We start from the raw sequence: 24960 nt of genomic DNA on the forward strand, positions 1-24960 counted from the left end.
TTGGAGTTTCTCTCACACCCTTGTTGGGGAGCAGCCTCCTTTGCAGGCAAACTGCAGACTCCTCAGCAATGCCAGAAGAATGGAGATGTCCATTAGACCAGTGTTTCCCAACCTTTTTTGAGCCGCGGCACATTTTTTTACATTTACGAAACCCTGGGGCACATTGAGCGGGGTGGGGTGGGGCTAAAAAAAGTTTGGACAAAAAAAATTTATCTCTCTCTCTCTTCCTCCCTTTTACTCTATTTCTCTCTCCCTCTTTCTCTCCCTTCCTTTCTTTTTCTCTCCCCATCCCTCTTTCTTTCTCTTCCCTCCTCTCTTTTTTGCTCTCTTTCTCTCTCTCTCCCTACCTTTTTCTATGTCTTTCTCTCTCTCTCCTTCCCTCCCTCTCTCTCTCTTGCTTTCTTTCTCTTTCTCTTTCTTGCTTTCTTTCTCTTGTTCTCTTTCTCTCACTCTTGCTTTCTCTCTCTCTCTCTTGTTCTCTTTCTCTCTTTTGCTTTCTTTCTCTCTCTCTTGCTTTCTTTCTCTCTCTGAGCTTCGCGGCACACCTGACCATGTCTCACGGCACACTAGTGTGCCTCGGCACACTGGTTGAAAAACACTGCATTAGACCACACCGGATTTGAAATTACACAAAACCAAAATTATTTACAAAAGGCCATAATTTATTTGTTTGTTTGTTGATTGATCGATCGATTTGATTTGTATGCCGCCCCTCTCCGCAGGCTCAGAGCGGCTCACAACAAGAACAGTACAAATCCAATACTTAAAACCCTTAATATAAAAAACACGCATGCATTTCATAGAAAACATACACAAAGCGGACACGGGCCAGGGGAATCAATTTCCCCATGCCTGGCGACAGAGGTGGGCTTTGAGAAGTTTGCGAAATGCAAGGAGGGTGGGGGCAATCCTAGTCTCTGGGGGGTGTTGATTCCAGAGGGTCGTGGCCGCCACAGAGAAGGCTTTTCCGCCAGATGACATTGTTTCATCGATGGGACCCGGAGAACGCCAACTCTGTGGGACCTAACCAGTCGCTGGGATTTCTGTGGCAGTAGGAGGTCCCGGAGATATATCACGTGCATATTAGGGAAAAGGCTCGGTATCCAAAGTTGGTGAAGACGTCAATGTAGTGGCTGCTTCCAGCTGCTGTCAACACCTGATGGGAGAAGAAAAATATTTTTGTGATGCTGCGCTGAACCACACTAGCTAGCCACAACTACAGCTTTGCGCACTGCTTGGTTTCAAAAGGCGGCTGATTGGCGCAAGCCACCATGACAATCATTAAGGGTTGGGGCTACCTTTGAAGAGTGTTTGGAAACTTCAACTTGTCCAAAATGCATCTGTGCAAGCAGTCTTGGACCTTCCAAAAATGCCCACATCTCGCCATCACTCCATGGACTGCATTGGCTACCGATCAGTTTCCGGGCACAATTCAAAGTGTTGGTTAAAAGTTTAAGAGACAGCTAAAATTCTCATTTCATCTGGTTCAATTTCTGGCTTTGGTTTTATTATATCCCTGTATTTATTAGGTGACTTGGAGCCTCCTTTATGAGACATGAGCTTCCTTGGAGCCTCCTTTATGAGAGTCTTCGGAGAGGGGCAGCATACAAATCTAATAAATTATTATTATTATTATTACTATTACTATTACTATTATTATTATTATTATTATTATTAAAGTTTGATACAAATGCTATGATAAATGAATCCAAACAATCTCCACCTTGTTCCCAAGGTCTTGAGTTTCTTCAAAATTCAAAAAGACCCAAATACCCGCCTCCTTCCCAAAATGGAAACACCTGCCACTTTTTATAATTTTCCATTGCTCCTGTCATATTGCATTACAGTCTGGTTTGGAAATATTACTGCTACAGACAGGAAGGAAGTGCAGAGAGTGGTGGGAAGAGTGGAAAAGATGATTGGCCGTTCACTCCCTTCCATCCAGGATGTAGCACATAAGCGATGCTTAAACAGGGTCTGCAGGATTGTCCTAGATGCTACACATCCTCTTCACAATGTGTTTTCCTTCCTACCTTCTCAGTGCGGGTTTTGAATCCGAAGCAGAACAGATTCAGCCACAGTTTTATTCCATTTGGCATCAACCTTGTGAACAATCAAGCTCCCCCTTTCCCTATCCATTCAAGATGGACAATTGTGTGTATGTGTGTGTATACGTATTTATATATTAGGGTGCAGATATATACATATGTATGTACAGTGTTCCCTCGGTTTTCGCGGGTTCGAACTTTGCGAATAGCCTATACCACGGTTTTTCAAAAAATATTAATTAAAAAAATACTTCTCGGTTTTTTTCCTATACCACGGTTTCTTCCACCCGATGACGTCATGTCATCGCTAAACTAATGATTTTTGCAAATAAATAACAACAAAAAAAATATTGTTAATAAATAATTATGTTTATAAATATCAGGATCACTAAGTGTCTTATTCAATGGTGAGTACCAGTAATAATGGTGAGTAAATGGTTGCTAAGGGAATGGGAAATGGTGATTTAGGGGTTTAAAGTGTTAAGGGATGGCTTGTGATACTGTCCATAGCCAAAAATGGTGTATTTACTTCCGCATCTCTACTTCGTGGAAATTCGACTTTCATGGACGGTCTCGGAACGCATCCCCTGCGGAAATCGAGGGAACACTGTATATACAATATCTATATGTGTGTGGTGTATGGGCACATGTTTGAGAACAGGCAACACAATTTCATTTTTAATGTGTGCCCACAGAAAAAAAGGACAATAGCAATTAGCACTTAGATTTATATACTGCTTCACAGCCCTCTCCATAGAAACACAGAAGTCTGACGGCAGAAAAAGACCTCATGGTCCATCTAGTCTGCCCTTATACTATTTTCTGTATTTTATCTTAGGATGGATATATGTTTATCGCAGGAATGTTTAAATTCATTTGCTCTGGATTTACCAACCACACTTGCTGGAAGTTTGTTCCAAGCATCTACTACTCTTTTAGTAAAATAATATTTTATCATGATGCTTTTGATCTTTCCCCCAACTAACTTCAGATTGTGTCCCCTTGTTCTTGTGTTCACTTTCCTATTAAAAACACTTCCCTCCTGGACCTTATTTAACCCTTTGACATATTTAAATGTTTCGATCATGTTCCCCCTTTTCCTTCTGTCCTCCAGACTATACAGATTGAGGTCATTAAGTCTTTCCTGATACGTTTTATGCTTAAGACCTTCCACCATTCTTGTAGCCCGTCTTTGGACCCGTTCAATTTTGTCAATATCTTTTTGTAGGTGAGGTCTCCAGAACTGAACAAGCAGTTCTCCAAGCAGTTAACAGAGTCAGCATAATGCTTCCCCAACAATCTGGGTCCTCATTTTACCGATCTCAGAAAGGATGGAAGGTTGAGCCAACCTTGAGCCTGTGAGAATCAAAGTAACCTGCATAGGTAACCTGCAGTGCTGCATTCTAACCACTGTGTTACTACAGCTCATAAAGGTTATCTTATCTTAGGATTCCTTTCTTACACTAGGCCACACCTATCCGATTTGAATTCCACTCCATTCATCCAACGAATAGGCCACAATACGCATGCACACAGCTCCCTCGGTCCCAATCCTGCTTGCAATTCTGAAGGTACCTTATTATTACATTTATTATCTGTCCATCTTGCCACAGGGTAACTCTGGTCAGCTACATACCTTATGCTTTGCAGAACGTTCGTTGATGGAAATGGAGTGGACAGAACGAGGGAGGCAGGGGATTTGAGCTTTCACTTCCCCACTGATCTGTAAATGATTAATGGTTGGATGGTGGCCAGCAGAGAGAATCTGTAAAAGATGAGAAAAGAAGGCTGATTATTGAGACAGAAGTATTTATTGTTCTGCCGGGCTCTATGGTGTGAGTCTCCTGAAAATTCAAGGGTACAAATTTCAGACACACACACACACACTTGAAAGTTCAAAAACAATGTTCTTTATCACAAAAATTCAAAAGAAACAAAGCACCCTTTTTGTATTGCAAAGAGCACTTGTCCCAAAACAACCTGGTAGTCTGTACAATCCCCTTAATCAGTCCTTAAGTACTTAGCTAGCAGCTGTGAAGGAACGTCACAGCCCTCCTTCTTCCATGAAGTGAAACACACACACTTTGCTCTGCTGTGGTTTCAAAGTCATGAAAAATCAACAAAGTCCGGAAACAGCAAGGCACGGTCCTGAAGAACAACAATCAGATAATCTTCCACAACAGCCAAGCCAGCACGCTGCTATTTATACCAGCAGCTCTAATTACTGGAGCCCCACCCAAACACAGGTGGCCTCTCTTATCTCTGATAATATTTCTTCAATTGGTCTCTTCTATGCATAATTCTGCGCATGCGTGGGTCTAACACTTCCTCATCCGAATCGACCAAAGATAATGGAGATTGGCTTCCTGGGCTGTGTGCCAAGCCCCCCTCTTCCAAGTCACCCCCACCTTCTTCTTCGTCCGAGGTAACTGCACTACTTCTGTCAATAAAACATGCCTATGGCATGTTGATGTTTCCCCTGCATCCACCTCCACATTCCTTGGGGCAGGAGCTGGGCCAGAGCCAACCACAACACTTATACATGTGTACGTGTGTGTCCATTTCCAAACTTGCAAAGAACTGGTAAAGAAATAAAGGAAGATTGATATAGATCTATTTCAAGCTTTTTAGCCTTCGTCAGACAGCCATACCCTTCTAGGATTCAAACCTGGGCTGCTTATGCCTTGCTAGGCAGTGATCTTTCCTCTAAGTCACAAGGCTCTACTCCCTTCTTATCAGCTGAGCTGGGGGAGATTGCATGTTTTTCTTCAAGTCACCCGGCAGACCCAAATATGGGAGGGAGCTCACTGCTCCCTTTTGCCTTTTCAGGCCCACTCCAGGGGTCATCCAGACACCAAACCCTATTTTTACAAACTTGCAGAGAACTGATAAAGAAATAAAGGGAATGGTAACTCGACAGGAAAACATGTAATCTCCCCCTGGCTCAGCTGAGGGACCGCCTTCTGCCGCACGAATCCCAGCGGCCAGTTAGGTCCCACAGAGTGGGTCTTCTCCGGGTCCCGTCAACTAAACAATGCCACTTGGTGGGACCCAGGGGAAGAGCCTTCTCTGTGGCGGCCCCGGCCCTTTGGAACCAACTCCCCCCAGAGATTAGAATTGCCCCCACCCTCCTTGCCTTTCATAAGCTACTTAAAACCCACCTCTGCCGCCAGGCATGGGGAAATTAAGACTTCTTCTCCCCCTAGGCCGTTACAACTGTATGCATGGTATGTTTGTATGTATGTTTGGTTTTATATATTAAGGGGTTTTAATTTACTTTTAGTATTGGATTTTATTGTATATTGTTCATGATTGTTGTTAGCCGCCCCGAGTTTTCGGAGAGGGGCGGCATATAAATCCAATAAAACTTGAAACTTGATAAAAAGGGAGTAGAATCTTGTGGCTCAGAGGAAAGATCACTGTCTAACGAGGCATAAGCAGCCCAGGTTTGAATCCTAGAAGGGTATGACTGACTGACGAAGGCTAAAAAGCTTGAAATAGATCTATACCAGTCTCCCTTTATTTCTTTATCTGTTCTTTGCAAGTTTGGAAAAATATGGTTTGGTGTCTGGATGGCCCCTGCAGTGGGGCTGAAAAGGCAAAAGGGAGCATATTTGGGTATGCTGGGTGATTCGTCAGAAACACACACACACATATTCAGTACAACTTAAGTTGCACAAAACAGAAACAGCATTTCCTCTTTGTCCCAAAGGTGCTTTTTCAAGAGGCAACTGGACTTCCTGTTTCTTCTTTGAAGAAAGTCCAACTGCTTCTTGAAAAAACACCTTTGGGACCACATGACCTGGACGACTGAGAATCTCCATAGACAGTAATCCTCTCGGATATACGATCTTTGGAGAGAATCTCCTGTTCTCTGCACTGTTTGCTTTTTCTTTAAAACCCACTTTAATGAATTTCAAAGAAAGATAAAATATAATTAACAAAAAAAAGAAAAAGAAATATTCTTTAAAGAGGGGGGGAGGGGATCAGAAGATGGGAAAAATTTAAAAAGGACAAAAAGAGAAAAGAAATACAACAAGAAGGAAATCCCACTTTATGTGGTATAGTTATCTTAGAAAACTCCTTATGCACCAGTCTTGCAAAAGGATCCCCTTTCTAATGTATGCGAGTACAAGATATTTTAGGTGTCTTTTCAACCAGGGGTTTCCAACCTTAGCCATTTTAAGCCTAGAGGACTTCAGCTCCCAGAATTCCCCTGCCAGCAAAGCTCGCTGGGGAATTCTGGGAGTTGAAGTCCACCAGGTTTAAAGTTGCCAAGGTTGGAGACCCTTGTTTTAAACCATGCCATCTCCAGCCATACATTCACACTAACATTTTTTTAATGTTGGCGTTTGTTGAATTTCTAAACCAATTTGGAAATCTTTGTACTAAGGTTTAGCAGATGAGGGGTCTTTCACACACCCACACATAAAGAATAGAAGCAGAGGAGGAGGAAGAAGCTAATAATGGTTAAATAAAGTGGCACAAAGCGACCGATTAGGTCCCACAGAGTTGGCCTTCTCCGGGTCCCGTCAACTAAACAAAGTCGTCTGGCGGGTCCCAGGGGAAGAGCCTTCTCTGTGGCGGCCCTGACTCTCTGGAACCGCCTCCCCCCGGAGATTAGAACTGCCCCCACCCACCTTGCCTTCCGTAAACTCCTTAAAACTCACCTCTGCCGTCAGTCATGGGGGAATTGAGGCATTCCCCCTCCCTCCCCCCGGGCCTATATAATTTATGTATGGTATGTCTGTGTGTATGTCTGGTTTAATAATGGGTGTTTTTTAAATTTATTATATTTGTTATGAATTGTCTTATTGTATGCTGTGAGCCGCCCCGAGTCTACGGAGAGGGGTGGCATACAAATCTAATTAAATAATAATAATAATAATAATAATAATAATAATTACTATTTTGTAATAATAACAATTACAATTACAATTACAAGTGTTGGTTATGACCTATAAAGCCCTTCATGGCACCGGACCAGATTATCTCAGGGACCGCCTTCTGCTGCACGAATCCCAGCGACCAGTTAGGTCCCAGGGGAAGAGCCTTCTCTGTGGCGGCCCCAGCCCTCTGAAACCAACTCCCCCAGAGATTAGAATTGCCCCCACCCTCCTTGCCTTTCGTAAGCTGCTTAAAACCCACCTCTGCCGTCCGACATGGGGGAATTGAGACCCTCTTCCCCCTAGGCCTTTACAATTCTATGCATGGTATGTATGTATGTATGTTTGGTTTTTTATATTAATGGGCTTTTAATTATTTCTAACATCAGACTACTATTGTACACTGCTTTATTGTTGCTGTTAGCTGCCCCGAGTCTCCGGAGAGGGGCGGCATACAAATCCAATGAATGAATGAATGAATTAATTAATTAATGACTGAATGAATGAATGAATTAATTAATAATAATTATTATTAGTAGTATTTTAAAAGCAGCAAGTGATGTCAAAATGTATCATGGGGCAGCGAGGCAAATTCTGAAATTCATGGATGTGAGACTTACCAGATCTTGGTAGAACATGGCTCCCAGCTGGCACTGGGGCAAGGGGAATACAGTGGTGGGTGTCACTGAACGTAGGTGCCAAAGACTGAGCGCTGGGCCACCGCCACACACCTGTGACATTAAAAAAAAAAAGGTATATTTCACAGTATTCTTTCCCCAACCTGGTGCTCTCTGCAAACTGGAACTCTCAATCTGCAAACCGATCACCCACTTCAGAATAAACTAGAGATCATGACCTCCAAAGGGACGAGCTATAGGGCTTGGCTGTTTTCTTGCAAACATTTCATTGCCCAGCTAGGTAGCATCATTCGTGCTAGATAGGGGGTGGGAGTTTCCCTTTGTTTATTTGTTTATTCATTTATTTATTGGACTTATATGCCGCCCCTCTCCGTGGACTCGGGGCAGCTTATAACAATTCAATGAAAAATACAATATATAAAACACTTCTAAAACCAATTAGCAAAACAATTAATTTAAAATATTTTTTAAAAGCTAAGCGTTTAAAAGTCAAACATTCAAGAAACATTCTACAGCGCCCTACAACATTCACTGGTCAGAGGTTGGGGTTTAGTGACCCCAAGCCTGGCAGCAAAAATACGTTTTCAGACTGTTATGGAAGGCGAGGAGAGTCGGGGCAGTGTGAATCTCTGCGGGGAGCTGATTCAAGAGGGCCAGGCCCCCCCTAGAGAAGGCTCTTTCCATAGACCCCGCCAGGTGACACTGTCTGGTTGACGGGACCTGGAGAAGGCCAACTCTGTGGGATCTAACTGGACGCTGGGATTCGTGCAGCAGAAGACGGTCCCCGTAAGTAAGAGTCACCTTGTAGGGGAGATGGGCTGCATAGAAATATAATAAATAAAAAATATATAATACCCTGAAACAGGGGTCCTCAAACTTGGCAACTTTAAGACTTGTGGACTTCAATTCCCAGAATTCTCCAGCCAGCTATGCTGGCTGGAGAATTCTGGGAGTTGAAGTCCACAAGTCTTAAAGTTGCCAAGTTTGGAGACCTCTGCCCTAAAGTAAGACACTCCCTGATAATAAGCCCAATTGGGCTTTTGAGTGCACAGCAATAAGGCCAAGCGCTTATTTCAGGGTTCAAAAACAATATAAGACTGGGTCTTATTTTGGGGGAAACACAGTAGTGGCTTGGTTTGCTCTGACAACATTGGCGGGAATGTTGCGAGTGGTTCCTTGCTTAGGCTGTTGATTATTGTTTATTTGGTAGCTCCTTGATTGAGGTATTGTTTACTCTTTGATTGTTAGCCTAGAAATAATGTTGCCATTAATCTTTGCTGATCTGGATGCTGATTGCTGGCAAGGAGGTGTTTCTAGTCTTTTTGTTTCCTTATGAGTTTTTTTATTGTTCTTTGGAACAGTATGCAGATGAGCTAGTGATACAAAAAAAACTAGCCCGAGAATCATGAAAACCCCCATTATTGAGGCAAACTATATATATATATATATATATGTTAAAATGTTTTCAGCTGGAATTTTAAAATTAAGGGAGACTAGGATGGTCCCATTTCGGCCTTATTAGGCCTCATCAGCTAGCCACACCCCTTTCTTTTACTGGGATTCGATCTGGTGAACTCTGCATTGTAAAGCAGAGAACTAGCAGTTAGAGCTATTTGATCTGAATCCTTCCAGCTCTGTACCAGGGAGGGGCTATATGTTTTCCTTAAATATACCAGGGTGATCCGACATAAGAAAAACATATATATATATATATATATATATATATATATATATATATATATATATATATATATATATATATATATATATAAAACCCTTATAATAATAATTATATATATATATATATATATATATATAATTATTATAAGGGTTTTAAATACTGTTTTTAATATTGGATTTGTACTCTGTATATTGCATGTTGTGAGACACTCCAAGTCTTCGGAGAGGGGTGGCATACAAATCTAAATAATAATAATAATAATAATAATAATAATAATAATAATAATAATAATATTATTTCGTAAACTACTCAAGACCCACCTATACCGCCAGGCATGGAGGATTTGAGATATCTTTCCCCCAGGCTCCTTATAATTTATGTTTGGTATGTATGTGTTGTCTGGTTTTAATATGATAGGGTTTTAGTTATTTCTTTTAATATTAGATTTGTGCCACTATAATATTGTTTTTATCATTGTTGTGAGCCGCCCCGAGTCTTCGGAGAGGGGCGGCATACAAATCTAATAAAAAATAAAAAAAATAAAAAAAATAAAAATAATAATAATAATAATAAAAATAATAATAATAATAATAATAATAATAATAATAATAATAATAATAATAATAATAATAATAATAATAATAATTTAAAAACTGGGGCGGCCTTGCCTGCCTTGTGCATCTTTGGAGATGCAAGTCACTGAGAAGCTGAGGGACTCACCACCCAATCAGAGTCTGTCGCCAGGCAACTGATCCATTTCCCATTCTGAGGGCGGCTGCATTCCTAAAAAGAATTAAAGAGAGTTTTTAGAGGAAACCTGCTCAGTTAAGTAGTAGTTAGACTCACACTGTTAAAAACTGACGTCTGGATTAGTTCCCTCACAACAAGCTCACTGAAATTGGTGAGATCGAAATTCCTAATTTTTAAAAATATCTATGGGCAAATCTTGGGGGGGGAAAGGATAACTACAGTAATGTTATCCATTCTGAATTTTAGAGAAAGTTCGTTCGTTCGTTCGTTCGTTCGTTCATTCATTCATTCATTGAATTCCTTTATAGCCACCCATCTCAATCAATGACTCTGGAAGGCTTTCAATTCAACATTCAGGGTAAAAAGAAAATACCTCATATTTATGGACTTCGATTGATTGGACTTGGCGTCCTATACGTAAATCTGAAAAACAGATTAAAAGAGGGAGAGGGGAAGAAACCAGTCCTTAAAACAGCATTTTCTTTCCGATTGAAAATCGCAACAGCCTCCTTCAAATGGGGTTGAGCTGCCCAGCATTTGTTCCCTTTGCAACTGGAAGGCAACAAATTAGGAGCGGAAACAGAAGCATCACCAAGTAGACTAGAAATGTACAGCTCTTCAAATTCTGCTGAAGCTCACAGCAAGATCAAGGCAATACAATTTACAGTGAGGGATTCCTGGGAATTGTAGTTCAGAAACATCTGGATTTACAGTCCCTCTACGAAGCCTTATCGTTCTGTATTCCAGTCAAACCAGACTTCGATAGCTTTGCATCCCGAGCCTGTTCCACAACAGTAGGGCCAACAGAGATGAAGTTCTGCCCTGACAGGGCCCAGATAGAAACATAGAAGACTGACGGCAGAAAAAGACCCCATGATCCATCTAGTCTGCCCTTATACTATTTCCTGTATTTTATCTTAGGATGGATATGTGTTTATCCCAGGCATGTTTAAATTCAGTTACTGTGGATTTATCAACCGCGTCTGCTGGAAGTTTGTTCCAAGGATCTACTACTCTTTCAGTCAAATAATATTTTCTCACGTGGCTTCTGATCTTTCCCCCAACTAACTTCAGATTGTGTCCCCTTGTTCTTGTGTTCACTTTCCTATTAAAAACACTTCCCTCCTGAACCTTATTTAACCCTTTAACATATTTAAATGTTTTGATCATGTCCTCCCTTTTCCTTCTGTCCTCCAGACTATACACATTGAGTTCTTTAAGTCTTTCCTGATATGTTTTATGCTTAAGACCTTCCACCATTCTTGTAGCCCGTCTTTGGACCCGTACAATTTTGTCAATATCTTTCTGTAGGTGAGGTCTCCAGAACTGAACACAGTATTCCAAATGTGGTCTCACCAGCGCTCTATATAAGGGGATCACAATCTCCCTCTTCCTGCTTGTTACACCTCTAGCATGAAAGGAATAGAGTCCCAGCTTCTGACACAGAAAATATTTACCCCAAAGCCGTACGGTCCCATCCTCACTTCCAGATAGGCATTCTCGGAGCTGTTCCCGAAGGGCCAAACAGTGGATATAATCAGTGTGGCCTTGAAATTCATTCTAAGAGAAGGAGAGGCAGAGAAGGGACAAAGTGACTTCAGGTTTACCTATACAGGTGTTCCACGGTGATTAGAGTGCTGCAGCACTGCAGGCTACTTCAGCTAACCACTAGCTGTAGTTTCAGCAGTTCGAATCTCACCACCGGCTCGGCCTTCCCTCCTTCCGAGGTGGGTAAAATGAGGAGCCAGATTGTTGGGGGCAATATACCAATTCTGTAAGCCACTTAGAGAGTGCTGTAAAAGCATTATGAAGCGGTATACAGTAGTACCTCTAGATACGAGCTGCTCCACTTGCGAGTATTCCAAGTTACGAGCCACGACGGGAGCGAAATTTCTGTTCCAGACCCGAGCTCAAATTCGGGATACGAGCCGAGCTTCCACTAGGTGGCGCAAGAATCCTTGCTTCTGGTTATCTCCGCAGGGGAAAAACAAAGTCTAAAGCTATTTGTTCCAGATACGAGCTGATCGACATACGAGCTCCGTTCTGGAACGAATTAAACTCGTATCTAGAGGTACTACTGTATGTCTAAAATGCTATTGCTAAAATGCTAACAATGGCCCATGAAAATCAGCCTCGCGGTCAAAGTTGCTATTCATGTCTAACAAAAGATAGTAGGTCTTTGATCTATACTATTACCCAAATCCTCAACATCTCCCCCAGTGAATTCTGGGAGGTATGGTTCTCCTGTGGAAGGTTCATCAGGCTAAAGAATGGGCAGGATCTTTAAGGCAGTTGACCGATCTGTTTGTGAGATCCATGCTGTGGTGAATAAGAGAGGAGACCCCCTTCTCTTCAAGAAATCATTGCTAAACCCAATGATTTGGACAATTTTTGTGTAGCCTCCGGCCTTTCCTTCCTGGAGAAGCTTCGGCTGGAGGGGTTGGGAGTGGGAGGCACTGTTCTTCTCCTCCTACCTCTCCGGTCGGTCGCAGTCGGTGTTAGTGGAGGGTCAGAGGTCGACCTCTAGGTTACTCACTTGTGGGGTGCCTCAGGAGTCGGTCCTCTCCCCCCTGCTATTTAATATCTACCTGAAACCACTGGGTGAGATGATCCAAGGGCATGGGGTGAGGTATCATCAGTACGCTGATGATATCCAGTTGTAATCTCCAACCCATGTCCAGTCAACGAAGTAGTGGAAGTGATGTGCTGGTGCCTGGAGGCTGTTAGGGTCTGGATTTATTTATTTATTAGATTTGATGGGTGTTAACAGGCTCAAACTCAACCCCGACAAGACAGAGTGGCTGTGGGTTTTGCCTCCCATGGACAATTCCATCTGTCCGTCCACTACCCTGGGGGGGGAGGGAACTATTGACCCCTTCGGAGAGGGTCCGCAACTTGGGAGTCCTCCTCGACCCACACCTAACATTAGAGCACCATCTTTCAGCTGTGGCAAGGAGGGCGTTTGCCCAGGTCCGCCTGGTGCACCAGTTGCGGCTCTATTTGGATTGGGCGTCATTGCTCAGTCACTCATGCCCTCATCACTTCAAGGTTCGACTACTGCAACGCTTTAGTATTGTAGAAACGTGGGCGAATCTGGGAAGCCCCACAATGGCTCTCGCGGCCACGTTCTGCACGATCTGGAGTTTCCAAACAGTTTTCAAAGGTAGCCCCATGTAGAGAGCGTTGCAGTAATCGAACCTCGAGGTGAACCTGCTTAATTGGAGCTTTGTGTGTGGACCTGAACTTTTGTCCCTGGTATGATCTGCTTGTTAAATTATCAACATTCATCCAGATCTTAAGAAGAATTTTGAGAAAACCAAAATGGCTAAAAGGTCCATGTTGGCTTATTTCCCCCACACTTGGAGGACTCACCGTAAAGGCTCCAGTCTCCAGGTCCATCATGTGAATGACGCAGTCACCTCCAGCCATCAGTAGAGTATTGTCCTAGAGAAAGTTGGAGAGAAAGGAAAGAATGTAGCATGATGAAACCTCTTGAAGCTGTACTGATCCATCCCAAGACAGCCCAATGGCCATACCTTGAGGTTCAACTGCAGGCTGTTGATTTCCGGCACTTCAAGTCTACTTCTAAAGAGAAAACGAAAGGCAAACCTTCAATCTCAACATGTCCATGGGCAAGAAAAAAATAATAATAGCAAAAGAAAAGGAAAAAGCAAAACTAGGCTTTACCCATAAGGCGGCCTCCTACTCCAAGCTTCTTTGCAACTCTAAAATGGAAGGCAAGAAAAGGCATCTTAAGAATAACAGAAGTCATAAAACGTACAGCCAGACTAGAAGGAAAGGGGCAGGGAGGCAACCATCTCAGACTTTTTTCACGATCTCGTTCCAGTTCCAGGCCTTGACCTCTCCGTTGCCAGCACTTAACAGCTGCCGATCGGTGGACACCATGGCATAGATAGCTCCACTGTGGGCTACATGGAAAAAAGAGAAATGTTGGGCTTAAGATTGGTCATGCCTTCTGGGCAATCCTCAACTGAACCACATTGATGCCAAATGATGAATGAGCCAGGGTGGCACAGCAGGTAGAGTGCTGTACTGCAGGCCACTGAAGCTGACTTGTAGATCTGAAGGTCAGCGGTTCAAATCTCATCACCGGCTCAAGATTGACTCAGCCTTCCATCCTTCCGAGGTGGGTAAAATGAGGACCCGGATTGTGGGGGCAATAGCCTAGCTCTGTTTTTAAAAAGTGCTATTGCTAACATGTTGTAAGCCGCCCTGAGTCTAAGGAGAAGGGCGGCATAAAAATCGAATAAATAAAATAATAAATAAATAAATAAATAAAAATAAAGAATTCCTTCTGGCTTAGAGACAGACGGCCCAACCCTGCTACCTGCTGACTACACGCAGCCCTAATTTGAGCACAGAAGAACAACCCAGTTTACTATAGGCTAATGTTTACGTTGAAGTCCACACACATTAAAATTTCCAGTGTTCAAAAACTTTGCTACGGCACTTCTATATTTTCTCTGCTAGCCCAACCATTGGCACTAACCTGTAAAGGACACTATCGGCTTCTTGCTCTCCTCTTTGGCTTCTGAACTCAATGCTGCCGACAGGCTACCCAAGGAAAAAAGAGTGAAAGTTAATCCAAAGATGGCCTTGCTTTTAAAAAAAAATAGATAAGCTTAGTCACATCCAAATACCTGAATATAGCAATTTCTCCATAGTTGTTTCCAGCTGCTAAATATTTGCCACAAGGTGAGAAACTTTGAGTGTATATGGTCATGTGCAAGAGCTCCAGCGATCTCTGAATGTCCATCTGGCAAAGAGAAAAACAAATTCAAAAAGAATAGAACAGAATTCTTTATTGGCCGAGTGTGACTGGACACACAAGGAATTTGTCTCTGGTGCATAAGCTCTCAGGGTATATACAAGCAACAACTGATCAATCATGATCATAATCATAAAAAACATTCAGCATTTATTTTTTATTGGGTTCTACCAATCTAGTTGAAATGTTAATTTATATTCCTACTCCGTGTTATGATATGCCATACTCCAAACAAATAAATCCCAAAGACGGACATCAATGGGCTTCTACAGACTGGGAAGGTTTGGGAGGAATGGAGATGCAACAATTACAAAAAACAACATTCACTGCACTATCATGTACAATGAAGTGAGCTATTTAAAAACACACACACACACCCTAAAGGATATCTGTACTAAATTCGTAATTTCTTGACAGGGAGATAAGTAGAAAAGTAAAAACCTTCCCCACCTGCCTTGTATAAGTAGTCCTCAACTTACAACATTAGCAATATTTGAAGTTACAACCCAACCCAAAAAAGGGAGCTTATGATCCATCTCACCTTCATTCAATCGTATGACTGCACTTTAGACATTCATCAATATGGGCTTCATGTAGGGGCATTTTGCAAGGTCCCACTGTCACATGGCTGTATTTAATGATGCTTTGCTGAAAACCAGTTACTTCAGTTTTCAGCACAGCAGCATCTAAACGAATGGTTCACTTAACAATCACTACACAAAATCAACCATTAAGACTTACGACCACAATGGGTAGACTTTATTATGATTATAACTTCAGAACTATATGTACATCCAGATGAACCTCTTGCAGAAAACAAACCGGCAACAGTCTCCACTTTAATACAACACTATTCTGCATGCCCACATTGACCAATATATTCAATTTCCTTAGAAACAAACCGGATTTAATACAAGCCAGTGTGATCAATAAGAAGCAATTGAGTTTTATTCTGCGGCAATTTCATCCTTATCTGCCTTGTTGCTATGTCTGCTTAATTCCTGTTCGCTTCTGATTTTGTTGCAAGGAGTGTATTTTGTCACCTCCCAATTGATTATCACAAAAAGGTTGGATGTAAATACAGTGGTACCTCTACTTAAGAACTTAATTCGTTCCATGACCAGTAGAAACATTCTTAAGTAGAAGCCATTTTTCCCATAGGAATCAATGTAAAAGCGAATAATGCGTGCAAACCCATTAGGAAAGAAATAAAAGCTTGGAATTTGGGTGGGGGGAGGAGGAGGAGGAGGAGGAGGAAGAAGAGGAGGAGGACAGTTGCTGCGGAAGTAAGAAGGTGAGGTGAGGGGAATAAAAAAAATGCAACACTTTAAGGCTTAAAAAAAAGGAAGGACTTTGAGGCAGCTCCCAGAGAAAGGAAAATGCTCCCTTCCCTCTGGGCATTTCTTTTCTCTGGCAGAGTAGATTGCCAAAGCCTCCTCAAGCACCACTGAAAGGCTCCTCTGGCAGCCCAGAAAAGCCCAAGATGGCAGGATTAAAGGGGGAATGGCAGGAAACTGGCCGGGCCTTTGTGCCATTCTCAAATTTCCTGGAAAATTTTTCCAGGCTCAGGTTCTTAAGTAGAAAATGGTTCTTAAGAAGAGGCAAAAAAATCTTGAACAACCGGTTCTTATCTAGAAAAGTTCTTAAGTAGAGGCCTTCTTAAGTACAGGTACCACTGTATTTATATGAAATTTTGAAAAAGATCCTGATTAAAATAATTAATAACAGACATCAGTGGGTAAAATAGAAACCACATCACAATAAAAATGAATTGCTTGAAGTCCTTGGCAATTTTATGGCGTGGGGATTTCCATTCCCCAAAATTTCCAGCTAACATGATGGCAAGGGATTCCTGGGAGATGAATATACAGTATCTTAAAATCGAGATAAGGTAATTAAGAAAAAGATATTTAAAGTATAGTACATGCTAAATTATTAATTTAATTACTCCTTTCCAAATTTCAATCCCGGTCCAAATTTAGAGCACAAATGGTGGGAAACATGTTTTGCATTTTAATCCATTTAATCAATCGGCTTTTGCCTATGCTGAACTGTAACTCCCTTCTACCCCAGCGAGTCTGATAAAACCACTGCTCAGTCCCATCATTTCCAAATTAGAAAAACCAGACGCTAGGGGGCGCGAGTCATCAATTCAGCATCTCCATGATTAAACGAAGATAGAGAGACCCGAACGCAAAGCATGACGGGATTCCTCATTTCAGCCTTATTTAAGAAACTACATTTCCCACAATCTCTGGACATCAAGCATCACTTCTTGTCACGTGATTGTGGTGCTTCTAGTTTTCCCGTCTGACCGCGGTGCGCTTATTGTGAGACCAGCGTGAGAAATAACATTAAAAGACGGTAAGAATTTTTTTTTCTTCTTCTTAGTAAATTTGCAGTGGACTAGAGCGTGCTTACATCCTACCGTCCGGTTCGCACTCTAGCCTCTCATTTCCCCACCTCCTACCCCGGCAGCGTGCGCGTGCACTGACCGTTGGTGCTTGCTCAATTTCTTTCTCCACGGCGCACACGTGCGAAGGATCAACCGGCCGCCCTGCTCCACCCTCAAGAGAAAGCCACGCCCTTTCCTATGAATCATGGTCACGCCACCTCGGCTCGTGGTGGCTTTGTTAGGCCAGCTCAAGGCATGCTGGGATTCGGATTTCTTCGTGGAGCGCTATGAGGCGCCGGGAACGTCCTAAAAGATGGCTGCCAAAGAGCGCAAAGCCTGCTGGGAACTCGCTGTTTTTTTAATACCGCCATATTCAGGCTGGGCTATATCAACAAAGCGAAGTCCAGTCAAAGCGAATTTGTCTTATCCTGAAGGGGCTTGTTGACCTTGGAGGGTTAAGGAAATCCCCCCTGATCCTTGTAATCCTTGATCCCCTGCATAAGAAGTTGCAAGGTGTGTTTTTTTTTAGTGATGCCGATTGTGATCAGAAGCTGAACTCTGAAAATAAAGGCGCTTGCTTTGTAATAATAATGTTGATGATGATTATGCAATATTTAACACTGCTTTACAAAGGAAAATTCAAGAGCAAAACCTAGGCAAACTTTGCAAAACAACAGTCTAAAAAACAAATACCCCAAATAATTTGTACGCAGTTAACTCATTTCTAATTGCCTTCCTGCCTATAAATTTATTTGATCTGGAGTATTTTTACAAAGAACATGCGATTTTGCAAGGTTTTCCATGGTTTTTTACTCTTGAATTTTCCTCTGTAAAAACAAAGTTATAAACATATTTATTCTTATTATGTCTCTCTAAGTTGACCTTTATTTTTCCCAAGGATATGTTTATTATACTGGTAGTCCTCGATTTACAGCTATTTGTTTAATGACTCTTCGAAGTTATGGCATTGAAACAAGTGACAACTTTCATACCGCAATTGGTCATGTGATCAGCCAGTTGGCAACTCCTGTATTTGTGATGGTTGAAGTGTCCTGAGGTCATGTGATTATCTTTTGCCACATTCTGACAGGCAAAGACAATAGTGAAAAACCAGATTCACTTAACAACTATGTTATTAATTGCAGTGATTCACTTAACTGGCAGTTGTAAAATGGAACAAAATTCACTTAATTCACTTGTCTTGCTTAGCATTCTCTATAGTTTCTTATACTCTCTGCTACTATTTTAAAAAATGAAAGTACTTTTTAGCAGAGCTTAGCTCAGCTCCTGATAATTGCTTCATGTAGATTTTTGGGGCGGAATAAAAAAGTTTGGCTTTTTTAAAAACACTTTTTGAAATTCTCAGTCTAGCCAACAGCCTTGGATTCCCATAGAAATCTCCCATACAAAAGTTACCCAGATTTATTAGTGATTAATATTTTAAAGGCTTTTAAGAATAGATATTATTTATTTTAACTTAGAAGTTGCTGTAGTTTATAATTATTGAAAAGAATTGAAGGTTACTTTTCTACATATTTGTTTTATATATTTTTGCCACATTTAAATTTTTCCCTTTTATTTCTTCCCCTATTCTTTTTATGTTATTTTTTTTGTTTTTTGAAATTTAATAAGGCTACATATAAGAAAATAAAAACAAATGCTATGCAGTTCTGACTAACTTCCTTTTTAGAATTGTTCAAGTTCAGCATGAATTTGACTCATTCAAGACATTTACATCCTTATTGGCAAACAGATTCTTTTTAACTTTTCTTTTGTTTTAATTCACAGATGAATCCTACAATAAGCCCAGGATCACCATCAACTGTTTCCCCTGGGCATTTTTTGCACTGCTCTGTGTTGTCAAGGAATATGGGCTGTAGCCACAACATTATCCCAAGATGGGAACTTGATGTACCATGCACAATTCCACGAATGAAACCCAGACACAGATTGGTGAATTTCAGAAGTGTACAGAGGTCTCGGTAATCATGCTGTGAGGCTTTCAGATTAATATAAGCAGATTCTGTAGATTTGAGATAGAGGAAAATTTATCCATTAGGCATTTATTCACACATGGCCAGGTGACCATTGCTGAAGCATTTGAAAAGATGTTAAGAGAGTGGCTCTGTGGCTCAACTTCCTTCAAAGCAGATCTGGGCAATCAATTTTCCAAAGGGGCCACATGAAAAAACAGGAGTGTTGTGGAGGGCTGAACCAATAAGGCCATACACTTATTTACATTTGATTTCTAATTTCCAATCAACCTCATGCAGGCCAGACAGAGATCGCCAGGGGTCCTATAAAATCCCCAGTTCTGCTTCAAAGGAAAAATGATGAAGGGAGGTAAGGCAAAGAAGGCAACAGTAGGCTACATATCAACAGGCTTATTTGAATATTTAATGGTATTTTTGAGTAGCACCCTAATATGTATTACTCTTAGAGAATATTTATTTGCAAAAAGTCGATGCCAGCTTGGTCTGCCTTCTTTACAAAAACATTTTAAAAGCACAGCTTAATTTAAAAAAAATATTGAGAGTTAAACCATAAAAGATGATAAAAGTTTGGGCAAGAGTTTTGTCTGCTGTTGAAATAACTTGGCAGGTACAGAATTTCAAAAATTATCTACCCAAGTAGTGAAGGGCTTAGGAGTGGACCACAAAGTAATATAAAATTGACACCAGAGGAAAGTTTTGCAGCTTAGGGTTTTCAAAGGCAATAAGATGGGAGCATCAGTAATCTTTTTCTGTTTATGAACTCTGGTGGCTGCACAGTTGTTAGAATGCAGTATTGCAGGCTAACTCTGCCCACAACCTGGAGTTTGATTCTTGCTGTCTCAAAGTTGGCTCAAAATTTTCCATCCTTTCGAGGTTGGTAAAATGAGAACCCAGATTATTGGGGTCAGTTTGCTGACCCAGGGAGTGCTGTAAAGCACTATGAAGTAGTATAATAGTCTAAGAGCTGTTAATATTTTATTTTAAAGGTATGTTGGTGTCAACTAAGAATGATGTTTAGCTTCTTAATGCAAGTCTCATTTCTGTTTTTAGGTGCCAGTCAGTATCCCTTGCTTTCAAGCGACGTCTGGAAAGCAAAGATCAGTAAGTATGGAGGAAAATAAAAGCTACAGCTAAGAAAGGCATATGGATATGGATATATAATTTAAACTTAAATAAATAATTTAAATTTTGTTCAGAGGTGTAGATGTTAAGCCACTATATGTTTACAAGACAGCATTTTCATGTTACTTTCTATCACATTGAAATATTCTCATGCTATGATGGTGTAGATACTCCTGACAACATAACTAAGCACGGTGCAGCCACATAAATTATTAGAAATGCTGTATAAAGGACCATCTTGTATTTTGGAAGTCCTCCTATTGACAGAAACTTTCCAAATGTTTCTAATGAAGTGCCACCTCCCATAAGGAGCGTGTTATTTTAATCATCATGACCTCGACACTATTCAGTACTAACTAGGATTTTATGGAATGGAGGCTGAATTGTCACTGCTTTCTCCACCTCAATAGGGAACCCAACTCTAAACATTTTCTGTCAGAGGAGAAGATGGCTGCCCGTTTTAACTCCCTCAGCCTGGACAATGACCACATCTACAGTTCTAATGGCTTCCCTGTTCACAGCGAAAACCCCACATGGCAGCAGGCATACGCACGGTTGAAAGAGCTACAACGGAGGTACCAGATAGCACGGCAGCTTTGTGCTGTTTAAAAAAAGTGTGTTCAGGGATGCAGAATATTATGACTTCCTCTTCTTCGTCTCAGGCTCTCTCAAGATGAAGCAAGTGAAGAAACCAACTCTACAGAAGAGCTGACCACAGTCATTGTGGATGGTGAATTCATGTTGGGAGACTGTCCTATGCTGGTGCCATCTTCCTTCACATCAGAAGAAGGAAGCAGCATCGCCCCTGAAGAAATGTTGCTATCTATGTGAGTATACTCTGAGTATTAATGAAGTACAGGTAGTCCTTGCTTAGTGACCAGTTACTTGGTGGTCATTCAAAGTTATGAGAGACACCCAGGGGGTGGGAATTGTTAACCGAGACCATCTTGCTTAACAGATTCCATTGCAATCGTAGATAAAGGCTACTTGTAGGAAGCTGTAACAAGGAGAATGGATGAACAATTAATCAGCTTCCTCCCTCATTTTTCACAGGAATCCTTGTACCAAAGTTGTCCTATGGAGCCCTCACAGTAACTCCCTCTTGCATACTATCAGGACACTGATAACTCCCTCATCGGTCCAGCCCAATCTAGAAGCAGTGGCAAACCAAGAGGAAATGGAGACATGAATCAACAATTCCAATTCTATTTTTCTTTGAAATCACATTCACTTCTGTCTGTCTGTGTGTCTTTCAACAAAAAGCACCTTTGGTATAAACATTTCACTAAAATGCCCATTTGACCCTTATTTTTTAAAAATATTACAGTGTCCAGGGAAGTGGACGGGGCGGGCTGAGGAGTTTGTTCAGTTTCTTGGAGATAAAGTCGCTCAGATTCAGAAGGATCTGGGATCCAATTGGGCAATACAGACCGAGGTGACAGGGTCAGGTCTTGGTTCTATCATATGGGAAAAGTTTGACCTGGTAACCCCTGAGGAAGTGGACAAGGTATGGGAGCTGTGTGTTCCTCCACCTGCTTACTGGACCTGTGCCCCTCCTGGCTGGTCTCAGCCAGTCGGGAGGTGACACGTGGCTGTATCCAGGCGTTGATTAATGCTACCTTGAGTGAGGGGCCGTTCCCGCAGCCTCTGAAGAAGGCTGTGGTGTGATTCCCACCTCAAGAAACTGTCCCTGGATCCAGCTGAACTGAAGAACTATAGGCCAGTCTCCAACCTGCTCTTCTTGGGTAAGGTTGTTGAGAAGGTGGTGGCATTTGGAAGTGCTGATTATCTAGATTCCTTTCAGTCTGGTTTCAGGACCAGTCACAGCACAGAAACCGCTTTGGTCACACTGATGGATGATCTCTGGCAGGCCCAGGATAGGGGATATTCCTCTATCCTGGTGCTCCTTGACCTCTCAGGGGCCTTTGATACCATCAACCATAGTATCCTTCTGCGGCAACTGGAGGGATTGAGAGTGGGAGGCATCGTTTTACAGTGGTTCTCCTATCTCTCCAGTCGTTCGCAGTTGGTGTTAGTGGGGGAGGCAGAGGTCCTCTCGGCTTCTCCTTTGTGGGGTGCCGCAGGGGTCTGCCCTCTCCCCCCTGCTGTTCAATTTCTACATGAAGCCGCTGGGCCAACAGGCTCAAGCTCAACCCAGACAAGAATTAGTGCTCTGGCCTTTTCCGCCTAAGGATTTTTCGATCTGTCCGTCCATTGTTCTGGGAGAGGAAACATTGTTCCCCCTCAGATAGGGTCCGTAACTTGGGTGTCCTCCTGGACCCACAGCTGAGTTTTGACCATCACCTTTCAGCTGTGGCCAGGGGGACCTTTGCCCAGGTTCGCCTGGCTCACCAGTTGCGGCCCTGCTTGGACCAGGAGGCCCTTCATACAGTCACTCAGGCTCTCATCACCTCCGATCTTGATTATTGCAATGCGCTGTACATGGGGCTACCCTTGAAAAGTGTTTGGAGACTGCAGATAGTCCAGAATGCAGCCGTGAGAGCTATCATGGGTGTACCTCGGTGCATCCCTATAACACTTTTGCTCCGCGAGCTGCACTGGCTTCCTATTAGTCTCTGGGCACAATTCAAGGTGTTGGTTATTACCTATAAAGCTCTGTATGGCTCAGGGCCAGGCTATTTACGGGACCGCCTCTTGCCACATACCTCCCTGAGACCAATAATAGCTCAGAGTTAGCCTCTGTCGACTAAGCAATGCAGGTTGGCGGGTCCACATGGGAGGGCCTTCTCTAGCTGCCCCAGCTCTTTTGAACCAGCTTCCACCCGACATCCGCACTGCCCCCACCCTGCTGGCCTTTCGCAAGGCCATGAAGACCTGGCTGTGCCAGCAGGCTTGTGGGCCATAGATTTTACACTCTAGATCAGGGGTGGGCAATTAATTTTACCATGGGACCTCATGAAAAATTGGGATTGTTTTAGAGGGCCAGACTAATATAATTAGCTCAGTTCTACCCAATACTGTATATATGTTAGACCAAGCAGATAGCATAGCTAACCTCTGACTTAAGACGACCTTTCTGGCCTCTTCCAACTCTATCATTGGTGGCTGGCTGGGGAATTCTGGGAGTTCAAGTCTTAAAATGGCCAAGTTTGGGAAACTCCAGATTTAGTTCAAGGCTGTCCAAGTTTGACCACTTGTAAGACTTCAACTCTCAGAATTCTCCTGACTTAAGCTGACCTTTCTGGCCTCTTCCAACTCTATCATTGGTGGCTGGCTGGGGAATCCTGGGAGTTGAAGTCCACAAGTCTTAAAAGTGGACTTCTGATCTAATCCAAGGCTGTCAAAGCTTGGCCACTTGTAAGACTTCAACTCCCAGAATTCTCCAGTCTTAAAAGCGACCAAGCTTGGACACTCTTGGGCCGGATTAGACAATTCCTCCTGCCCCGCCTGCCGGGGAGGGGGAATGGGGATCAACTCAGGGCTCCACGGGCTCCGCTTTGTAACACTGCACTCCAGGCCTCCCCCCTCCCAGAAATTTCCCCCCCATCCGCCTTCGCAGATCAACCACCTAAGTCCCTCAGGGCGCTTCCATTCTTTCTCCCCCCCAAAGCAAAAATGGACTCGTCCATCCCAGCTGGGAAGATGAAAGGGGGGATTAAAAAAAGAAAAAAGAAATTCCGATCCCGATTCTCTGATTGGCTACCTGGTTCCTTCCTCCTTCGCAGAATTCCGACTCTCGCTTCTGCACGGGGCAAAGCACCCAGTCCTTTCTCCCACACACACACATATACACCCAGGCTAGGGCTGAAAGCTCACCACCTGGATGGCAGCCGGCGTTATCTCCCGCAAAATAAAAAAAATGTCCCCAGAAAAGACGGGCTACGTGAATGGCCGAGCCATTTCCTGCCTCAAAAAGCGGGGTGTGTGTGTTTGTGTGTGTGTGTGTGAAGGTGGGAGGGCCTGCTATGGCGGGCCGGTCGCGGGCGGGCCGGTCACAGACAGCGGTTGGGCCGGATGCGGCCTGTGGGCCACCCCTTGCCCAGGTCTGCTCTAAATGGCCACTTTTATGAATGGTGTGCATGTGTATGATAGTGACTGTTTTTTAAAATCTTTATGGGGTTTCATTTTATAATGTTTTAGTATAGAAATGTTCAACTTTCATCTTTGTATCTATTTTATTGTATTTTTTATCACTGTTGTAAGCCGCCCTGAGTCCTTCAGGATTGGGTGGCATAGAAGTAGAATGGATGGATGGATGAATGAATGAATGAATGAATAAATAATAAAAAAAGCATTTGCTGATTGCTTATTTAAAAGTGAAAATATAGTTTCCCATGTGTGTGTGTATACATATATGCATATATACATATACACAAAAACTTGCAAAGAACTGATAAATAAAGGGAGACTAGTATAGATCTATTTCAAATGATTTAGACCTCATTAGCTAGCAATACTCTTCTAGATTTCGAACTTTGGCTGCTTGCCTTGTTAGACAAAAAGAAGCAGTATGTTCCCTCCCATATTTGGGTATACCAGGTGACCGTTGGAACTGGCTGAAAATGATGAATGCCGCCATGGTGGAATAATATATTCTAGCCACTTCTTTTATTCTTTATAAACACTTTTTTTAAAATGTCTATTGAAGTTGGAAGAATTGTAAGGGTTTTTTCCCCTTGACTTTTTGCTTCGATAA

The 24960-nt window shown here is 42.4% G+C and overlaps 2 protein-coding genes across 5 annotated transcripts; one reads left to right on the forward strand and one right to left on the reverse strand.

Moving 5' to 3' along the window:
- Positions 1-641: 641 nt before the first annotated feature.
- Positions 642-17476, reverse strand: LOC139154993 (THO complex subunit 6 homolog). Of its 2 annotated transcripts, none has more exons than XM_070730161.1 (13): positions 17288-17476; positions 14665-14780; positions 14514-14578; positions 13829-13932; positions 13691-13728; positions 13540-13588; positions 13376-13447; positions 11461-11563; positions 10377-10426; positions 9974-10036; positions 7555-7665; positions 3685-3813; positions 642-1156 (listed from the first exon to the last, which is right to left on the reverse strand). In XM_070730161.1, the coding sequence occupies exons 2-13, from the start codon at positions 14778-14780 to the stop codon at positions 1073-1075; spliced, it is 984 nt and encodes a 327-aa protein (XP_070586262.1). In that variant the 5' UTR covers positions 17288-17476; the 3' UTR covers positions 642-1072. The 2 variants fall into 2 exon arrangements, with proteins under 2 accessions (XP_070586262.1, XP_070586263.1); XM_070730162.1 differs by having other exon boundaries at positions 17214-17300.
- LOC139154994 (uncharacterized) lies at positions 17049-21598 on the forward strand. Of its 3 annotated transcripts, none has more exons than XM_070730164.1 (6): positions 17049-17156; positions 18976-19169; positions 20232-20282; positions 20714-20878; positions 20966-21130; positions 21357-21598. In XM_070730164.1, exons 2-6 carry the CDS (start codon positions 18976-18978, stop codon positions 21490-21492), a joined length of 711 nt encoding a protein of 236 aa, XP_070586265.1. In that variant the 5' UTR covers positions 17049-17156; the 3' UTR covers positions 21493-21598. The 3 variants fall into 3 exon arrangements, with proteins under 3 accessions (XP_070586265.1, XP_070586264.1, XP_070586267.1); XM_070730163.1 differs by having other exon boundaries at positions 17066-17156; positions 18976-19180; XM_070730166.1 differs by lacking the exon at positions 17049-17156 and adding an exon at positions 17433-17700.
- Positions 21599-24960: the final 3362 nt, after the last annotated feature.

This window comes from Erythrolamprus reginae, chromosome Z (assembly GCF_031021105.1).
Source record: "Erythrolamprus reginae isolate rEryReg1 chromosome Z, rEryReg1.hap1, whole genome shotgun sequence".
Taxonomy (NCBI): domain Eukaryota; kingdom Metazoa; phylum Chordata; class Lepidosauria; order Squamata; family Dipsadidae; genus Erythrolamprus; species Erythrolamprus reginae.